The sequence below is a fragment of the Caretta caretta genome, chromosome 1, assembly GCF_965140235.1.
Source record: "Caretta caretta isolate rCarCar2 chromosome 1, rCarCar1.hap1, whole genome shotgun sequence".
NCBI classification, from domain to species: Eukaryota; Metazoa; Chordata; order Testudines; family Cheloniidae; genus Caretta; species Caretta caretta.
This window is the reverse complement of record NC_134206.1, coordinates 289407799-289417248: the sequence shown is the minus strand read 5'-3', so window position 1 is coordinate 289417248 and position 9450 is coordinate 289407799. Positions and strand designations below refer to the sequence as shown.

Genomic DNA, 9450 nt, shown 5'->3' with positions numbered 1-9450 from the left:
AGAGTAATAACTATCTTGCAGATAATAACTATAATAACTAATTTGCAGATAACAACTATCTTGAGTAATTTTGTAAGTCCAAAGCTGACTGCAAAGTGTTACAAGGGGCTCTCTCAAAACCGGGTGACTGGGTAACAAAATGGTAGATGAAATTTAATGTTGATAAATGCAAAGTAAATGCACATTGAAAAGCACAATACCAACTATACATTTAAAATTATGGGGTCTAAATTCGCTGTTACCACTCAAGAAAAAGATCATGGAGTCATTGTGGATAGTTCTCTGAAAACATCCATTTCATGTGCAGTGGCAATCAAAAAAGCGATGTTAGGTGCCATTAGGAAAGGTTTCGTTCAGTGATACTCATACTGAGGCTGGCGAGCTGCAAATGTGATTTAATGATCAACCAACCAGAATGCTTTTACTATGTTCTTAAACAATTGTAGTTGATAAAATAATAATACTTGGTCAGTCATTCTGCTGTGAGAATAATAGATAGATAGATAGATAGATAGATAGATAGATAGATAGATAGATAGATAGATAGATAGATAGTAAATGAAACAATGAATTTACACTGCTGTGTCTCTTTTGGGTAACACTGATCACTAATTTGGCTCCTGAACCACTGAGATCTGAGTATCACTGGGACAGAAAATAAGACAGTAAATATCATAATACCATTATATAAATCCATGGTACACCCACATCTTGAATATTGCACACAGTTCTGGTCACCCTCTCTCAGAAAAGATATATTAGAATCGGAAAAAGTACAGAGAAGGGCTACAAAAATGATTAGGGGTATGGAACAGCTTCCATATACAGAGAGATTAAAAAGACTGGGACTGTTCAATTTAGAAAAGATACAACTAGTAAAGGTCTATAAACCCATGACTGGTGTGGAGAAAGTGAATAAGAAAGTGTTCTTTACCCCTTCACAAAATACAAGAACCAGGGATCACCCAATGAATTTCATAGGCAGCAGGTTTAAAACAAACATAAGGAAGTATTTCTTCACACAATGCACAGTCAACTTGTGGAACTCATTTCCAGGGGATATGTGTGAAGGCTAAAAGAATAACTGGATATAAAAAAGAATTAGATAAGTTTATGGAGGATAGGACCTCAATGGCAATTAGCCAAGATGATCAGGGACACAACCCTGTGCTCTGGGTCTCTCTAAACCTCTGACTACAAGTAGCTGAGACTGGATGACAGAGCATGGATCACTCAATAATTGCCCTGTTCTGTTCATTCCCTCTGAAGCATAGGGCACCAGCCACTGTCAGAAAACAGGATAGTGGACTAGATGGACCATTGGTCTGGTCCAGTATGGCCATTCTTACATTCTTATATAACCAAATGGTGCATATGCAAAGATAACTTGGAAAACCAACAAAATTTTCAATAGCAAATGTAAGTTCCAACAGCAAAATACTGTATTAAGCGCTGTTAAGACTTATTCTCTCCTTGAGCCATGCCTGTGTACTGAGATTCACATCAACATTCATGAGAACAACATGGACATTGAATAATAAATGATACTTATAAATAAACAACAATAATAATATATAATACATTTAATAATAAGTAATACCCCTACTTAGCATTTTACATTTTCAAACCATTTAAATAACTTGGGGGTCAAATTCTGCTCTGCTTTGTGCCTTGTATTATCATTTACAGTTGTCTGCCCTCCTAAGATCTGGCACAGCAGCTATACTCTGCTCTCTGTATCAGCAAGATCTCTGGCCTTGTTTTCGTTAGGGAAAAAACCCAACTTTCTGTAATAAAAAAAAAAAGTTTGACAGAAATTTTTTGACTAGCCCTACTTAGAAGCATAAGTCTCAGTGAAAGCCCATGTGACTCGTGCTCCTAAGTCTCTTAGGTTCTATTGAAAATTCTACCTAATATCTCTTTTTTTCCACTAGTGTCACCCAACCTTGCATCATCCCCTACCCAAGGTTGTGACTTTATGGCACAAGCTCAATCTGAATCTAATTGGGATGTGTTGACCTAAATACTCCTTGGGTGATCTCTGCAGGAGGATGAACCTCCTATGTGACAAGTGTTACTTTCAAATTTGAAAATGTGTACAGAACAAAATCACAGAAGTCTGTCCCCTGATACTGCTGTAATGTCCAGCTACTGTAAGTTAATTGGTCTCCCAGATGCCAGTGGAAACCTACATTTGGTGAAACTTTCCTCTAGATATGCAATTTTCTCTGTTTACTAAATATAACTCATGATGGCAAGAACATGAAAATAAAGTGTTATTTATTTTGCAAGTCCTGGCTGAATAGTGTATACCTTGCATTGCTCTTAGGAAAATGCCACCATGCAATTTGATGTTAAAATGCCATTTTATTCTGGTAAGCGACCGTAGGGTTGGCACTCTGATGTTCCATTTTCACGGTCTCACAATATTTTCCATGCATGCTGTGTACAGGTAAAAAGGTATTGTTTCTGCCTGCCAGCCCTGCAAACTCAGCATGGGATCTGACAGTGAAGCTGTTCTTTCCTTCTTGTCTACCATCACGGCTAATTACGCCCAGAGTTACCCCTGTGCAACCCTTTGGGTATGTCTGCACTTGGAGCTGGGGGTGTAATTCCAAGCTTGAGGAGACCTACTTGGGCTAGTTTTAGTCAAGTTAGCACACTAAAAATAGTAGTGTAGCCATGATAGCATGGGCAGCAGGGAACCATGGGAGGAACTAGCAACCCCGCATACAAATCTGCCCAGATCCTACACGTAGTCGAGTGGCTAGCCTGAGCCGCTGCCCGTGCGACCACAGCCACATTACTATTTTTAGCATGTTAGCTCAATGAGAGCAAGAACAAGTATGTCTCCTCAAGCTGGGAATCACACCCCCAGCTCTGAGTGTAGGCATACCCTTTGTCTTCAGATTCCACCCTCAGTAACATCTGGCAACCACCGGCCTTCAGGGGGTTTGCCCAGATGTGGCTGATTGAAAATTTACAAAATATTCTACGATGAGAGAAGAAGGAAGAAAATCCAGCTCACTCTCTTTTCTTTCTGTTTGTGGTGCTCGTGCAGTTAAGAGGGAGCCCTATAATTCCTTAAGGTATAGTGCTAGAGAGAGATAAAGATGGATCTAATTCCTCAGTTAGAGTTGACTGAATTGTATAGAATAAATTATTAATTACCAATCCGTTGACCAGCTTTCTAGAAGCTACATTGTACCTTTAGGCTCAGCTTTGAGCAAAGGGTGGTATGTAAATTACACCCCCACAAGGAATAGCCCCTGGAACCATTGTACTTCAGACATCCCTCTGAGATACAATTCCCTTCCTGCTTTTCCCTCACTCTGAGGGGGTAGTAATTTGCTGCTATCTTATACCAACAGCAAATTATGGACACCCCTCATACCAAGCTTAGCTGCATTTGCTGGTGTGTTGGAGTGGGACCCAAAACTCAAGCCATTCCCTTCTACTAACTACCTACATACTTCAGGGGCGGGGGATGGGGGTGGGGGGCAGGGCACACTGGTGGAAGGACAAATAAGCAGTTCTCTTACTCCTGTGTTCCTGGACCCAAGATTCAAGAAGGCTGTGTGTCGGCATAAACTGGCTCTGACTTCCTCTTACTCCCCTCTATATGCATGCAGACCAAGTCACAATCTATTATTTTTGTGTATTCTTTGTGCAGTAGCACCTAGGGGCCCCAGTCTTGACTCATAGATTCTCAAAGGTTATAAAGCCAGAGGAACCATTGTGATGATCTAGTCTGACCTCCTGTATAACACAGGCCAGAGAACTTCCCTGGATTAATTCCTCTTTGAACTAGATTAGAGCACATGTTTAAGAAAAACATCCAATCTTGATTTAAAAATAGACAAGGACCCTATTGTGCTAGGTGCTGTACAACCACACTGTTTGTGGAGTAAAGTACCTGAGTACCCTTCCTGGTTTTATTACTGTGTATTGGTTATTTATTTGTATAGTGCCACTATGTCCTTTCACTGAACAGTTTGACTGCATCCTCCTCCTTCAGTTACTCCACAGTGATAGTTTTCGGAGTAGCAGCCGTGTTAGTCTGTATCCGCAAAAAGAAAAGGAGGACTGTAACAGAGAGAGAAAATAAATTATTGGCAGCTATAACAAGGCTCTAATCCTGTCGCAGTGCTGTTGTGCTCTCAAACAATAACAGCAAAGGAGTCTGGGGAGTCACCAGAGCCTAGTGATTGAGTGGTAGCCCCATAAAATCAAAATTCTCTTAGTTTTTATTTTATCTAATTTGTGGATCTGACAAAATCTAGCTGAGAAAAAAATTAAATGGAAAAAAAGAAGAAAGTGCTGAACCACATCCTCCATGGTAGCTCAGGTGCATTTGATGCTTTTTATGTCTGGGGTTGCTCTGAGCTGGTCCATTCCCCCAACCCTGGTTAGAGAAGCTGGAAGGTTACTCTAATCTGCACTAGCTGACAATTTTAATAGCTCCAGCCATGACCCCTTTGACCGATCGTGCCCCCTGTTCGAGCCATAGGGAGGGAGTGCATAGGTGGCTTTTCAACACAGAAGAATCTTTACACACAGGAGAAATCACGTTCAAGAGCTGGATCCACAGGGTTTAGGGCTGTTTCCTGCCTCCGCAGTGATGTAGAGTGGCTAGAGGATGGTCCAGGATCGGTGCCAAACCATGCGCATTTGCATGTGTAGACGTCACATATTTTATGGAGATTACGTTGTTTTGCACATTTTCAAACTCAGCTCACAATGTGAATGCAGAACAAGTTTAAAGGATAATCGTTTGAATATTTTTATATTTTTCCACTATGTAATTGCAGAAATTCGGATAGTTTTCAGGTAGGTGGCATTCTTCTAGGCACAATAACAAGCATTTTGCAATGAAAGAAATTGCTGCTTCACCTTGTTTTTCAACAGATTGCACCTGTAAGAGGTAATGGTGGTGGCTGTACATCCCGCTAGATGCTGTGCTGCACTGCAGATAATGTCTCATCTTTTGCAATGTATTCAGTTGCAATGCAATGCAATGCAGTTGGATTCCCTGCATCTTGATTCATTTCAGGTGCTACAGAAATCTATGTGTTAATCATTTTTAGGGCTGTCGATTAATCACAATTAACTCACACAATTAACTCAAAAATTAATTATGATTAAAAAAATTAATTGTGATTAATCACAGTTTTAATTGCATTGTTAAACAATAGAATACCAATTGAAATTTATTAAATATTTTGGATGTTTTTCTACATTTTCATATATATTATATTCTGTGTTCTTACTTTCAGGAGCCATTGTAAACAAGAAGCCGGTAGCATTATCTCCTGCAAATGTAAACAAACTTGTATGAGCAATTGGCTGAAGAAGAAGTAGGACTGAGTGGACTTGCAGGCTCTAAAATTTTACATTGTTTTATATTTGAATGCAAGTTTTTTTGAACATAATTCTACATTTGTTAGTTCAACTTTCATGATAAAGAGATTGCACTACAGTACTCATATTAGGTGAATTGAAAAATACTATTTCTTTTGGTTTTTTACAGTGCAAATACTTGTAATCAAAAATAAATATTAAGTGAGCACTATATACTTTGTATTCTGTGTTGTAACTGAAATCAGTATATTTGAAAATGTAGAAAACATCCAAAAATATTTAAATAAATGGTATTCTATTATTGTTTAACAGTGTGATTAATCACGCTTAATTTTTTTAATCGTGCAATTAATCGTGATTAATTTTTTAATTGCTTGACTGCCCTAATAATTGCTATTTTCCCGAGATTGTTAGCTGCAGCTTCTTTTCATTATTTCAAGAAGAGTAAGTGATGAGCTAATCTATAGTACAGTTACAACTTAACATGGGAAATTAAAACAAAGACCTAAGGCTCTATGGGCACACATGGAGTACACCAAATATCTGTACTAAACAACTGTTTTCAAACCACTTCTTCCAGTTTTGTTCTGAATATCCCAGCAGATAAAGCTGTGTCTTGGGGGTGAAACATATTGAGCTTTCCACTCTGTATTAATTTCCTTTGTCATAGCGACAGGTCTCATCACTGGTCAAAAGTAGAACATGCATGCCAAAGACAGCAAAATACTAAGCAGTGATCATTTCCTTCACCCAGGTTACTGTTCAGCAGTTCAGAATTCTTTTTAACATGAACATGGAGACAGAGGAATGAGAACAGCATGAATAAGAAGCCAGAGTTGCCTTAATATAAGGCTGTTCTTAATTCTCATACCGTATGAGCCTGATATTGAAAGTTGCTGAAAACTGACTGCTTCACTGAACTCACTGAGAGCTGTAGGTGCTCACCACCTCTCAAAAGCAGACCCTCTAAGCCCTGGTCTACACTAGGACTTTAGGTCGAATTTAGCAGCGTTAAATCAATGTAAACCTGCACCCGTCCATACAATGAAGCCCTTTATTTCGACTTAAAGGGCTCTTAAAATCGATTTCCTTACTCCACCCCTGACAAGTGGATTAGCGCTTAAATCGACGTTGCCGGCTCGAATTTGGGGTACTGTGGACACAATTCGATGGTATTGGCCTCCGGGAGCTATCCCAGAGTGCTCCATTATGACCGCTCTGGACAGCACTCTCAACTCAGATGCACTGGCCAGGTAGACAGGAAAAGAACCACGAACTTTTGAATCTCATTTCCTGTTTGGCCAGCGTGGCAAGCTGCAGGTGACCATGCAGAGCTCATCAGCACAGGTGACCATGATGGAGTCCCAGAATCGCAAAAGAGCTCCAGCATGGACCGAACGGGAGGTACGGGATCTGATCGCTGTTTGGGGAGAGGAATCCGTGCTATCAGAACTCCGTTCCAGTTTTCGAAATGCCAAAACCTTTGTGAAAATCTCCCAGGGCATGAAGGACAGAGGCCATAACAGGGACCCGAAGCAGTGCCGCGTGAAACTGAAGGAGCTGAGGCAAGCCTACCAGAAAACCAGAGAGGCGAACAGCCGCTCTGGGTCAGAGCCCCAAACATGCCGCTTCTATGATGAGCTGCATGCCATTTTAGGGGGTTCAGCCACCACTATCCCAGCCGTGTTGTTTGACTCCTTCAATGGAGATGGAGGCAATACGGAAGCAGGTTTTGGGGACGAAGAAGATGATGATGAGGAGGAGGTTGTAGATAGCTCACAGCAAGCAAGCGGAGAAACCGGTTTTCCCGACAGCCAGGAACTGTTTCTCACCCTAGACCTGGAGCCAGTACCCCCAGAACCCACCCAAGGCTGCCTCCTGGACCCAGCAGGCGGAGAAGGGACCTCTGGTGAGTGTACCTTTTAAAATACTATACATGGTTTAAAAGCAAGCATGTGAAAGGATTACTTTGCCCTGGCATTTGCGGTTCTCCTAGATGTAGTCCTAAAGCCTTTGCAAAAGGTTTCTGGGGAGGGCAGCCTTATTGCGTCCTTCATGGTAGGACACTTTACCACTCCAGGCCAGTAACACGTACTCGGGAAACATTGTAGAACACAGCATTGCAGTGTATGTTTGCTGGCATTCAAACAACATCCGTTCTTTATCTCTCTGTGTTATCCTCAGGAGAGTGAGATATAATTCATGGTCACCTGGTTGAAATAGAGTGCTTTTCTTCAGGGGACACTCAGAGGAGCCCATTCCTGCTGGGCTGTTTGCCTGTGGCTAAACAGAAATGTTCCCCGCTGTTAGCCACAGGGAGGGGGGAAGGTTGAGGGGGTAGTCACGCAGTGGGAGGAGGCAAAATGCGACCTTGTAACGAAAGCACATGTGCTATGTATGTAATGTTAACAGCAAGGTTTACCCTGAAAGAGTGTAGCCACTGTTTTATAAAATGTGTCTTTTTAAATACCGCTGTCCCTTTTTTTTTCTCCACCAGCTGCATGTGTTTCAATGATCACAGGATCTTCTCCTTCCCAGAGGCTAGTGAAGCTTAGAAAGAAAAAAAAACGCACTCGCGATGAAATGTTCTCCGAGCTCATGCTGTCCTCGCACACTGACAGAGCACAGACGAATGCGTGGAGGCAAATAATGTCAGAGTGCAGGAAAGCACAAAATGACTGGGAGGAGAGGTGGCGGGCTGAAGAGAGTAAGTGGCGGGCTGAAGACAGGGCTGAAGCTCAAATGTGGCGGCAGCGTGATGAGAGGAGGCAGGATTCAATGCTGAGGCTGCTGCAGGACCAAACCAGTATGCTCCAGTGTATGGTTGAGCTGCAGCAAAGGCAGCTGGAGCACAGACTGTCACTGCTGCCCCTCTGTAACCAACCGCCCTCCTCCCCAAGTTCCATAGCCTCCACACCCAGACGCCCAAGAACGCGGTGGGGGGGCCTCCGGCCAACCAGCCACTCCACCACAGAGGATTGCCCAAAAAAAAGAAGGCTGTCATTCAATAAATTTTAAAGTTGTAAACTTTTAAAGTGCTGTGCTTAAAGTGCTGTGTGGCATTTTCCTTCCCTCCTCCACCACCCCTCCTGGGCTACCTTGGTAGTCATCCCCCTATTTGTGTGATGAATGAATAAAGAATGCATGAATGTGAAGCAACAGTGACTTTATTGCCTCTGCAAGCGGTGATTGAAGGGAGGAGGGGTGGGTGGTTAGCTTACAGGGAGGTAGAGTGAACCAAGGGGCGTGGGTTTCATCAAGGAGAAACAAACAGAACTTTCACACCGTAGCCTGGCCAGTCATGAAACTGGTTTTCAAAGCTTCTCTGATGCGTACCGCGCCCTCCTGTGCTCTTCTAACCGCCCTGGTGTCTGGCTGCGCGTAACCAGCAGCCAGGCGATTTGCCTCAACCTCCCACCCCGCCATAAACGTCTCCCCCTTACTCTCACAGATATTGTGGAGCACACAGCAAGCAGTAATAACAGTGGGAATATTGGTTTCGCTGAGGTCTAAGCGAGTCAGTAAACTGCGCCAGCGCGCCTTTAAACGTCCAAATGCACAGTCTACCACCATTCTGCACTTGCTCAGCCTGTAGTTGAACAGCTCCTGACTACTGTCCAGGCTGCCTGTGTACGGCTTCATGAGCCATGGCATTAAGGGGTAGGCTGGGTCCCCATGGACAACTATAGGCATTTCAACATCCCCAACAGTTATTTTCTGGTCTGGGAATAAAGTCCCTTCCTGCAGCTTTTGAAACAGACCAGAGTTCCTGAAGATGCGAGCATCATGCACCTTTCCCGGCCATCCCACGTTGATGTTGGTGAAACGTCCCTTGTGATCCACCAGAGCTTGCAGCACTATCGAAAAGTACCCCTTGCGGTTTATGTACTCGGCGGCTTGGTGCTCCGGTGCCAAGATAGGGATATGGGTTCCGTCTATAGCCCCACCACAGTTAGGGAATCCCATTGCAGCAAAGCCATCCACTATGACCTGCACATTTCCCAGGGTAACTACCCTTGATATCAGCAGATCTTTCATTGCGTGGGCTACTTGCATCCCAGCAGCCCCCACAGTAGATTTGCCCACTCC

The 9450-nt window shown here is 42.9% G+C and overlaps 1 protein-coding gene across 1 annotated transcript; it reads left to right on the top strand.

The window, feature by feature from the left end:
* Positions 1 to 6230: 6230 nt before the first annotated feature.
* Positions 6231 to 8480, top strand: LOC125630223 (uncharacterized). Its single transcript, XM_048835860.2, has 2 exons — positions 6231 to 7270; positions 7859 to 8480. Exons 1-2 carry the CDS (start codon positions 6688 to 6690, stop codon positions 8377 to 8379), a joined length of 1104 nt encoding a protein of 367 aa, XP_048691817.2. The 5' UTR covers positions 6231 to 6687; the 3' UTR covers positions 8380 to 8480.
* Positions 8481 to 9450: the final 970 nt, after the last annotated feature.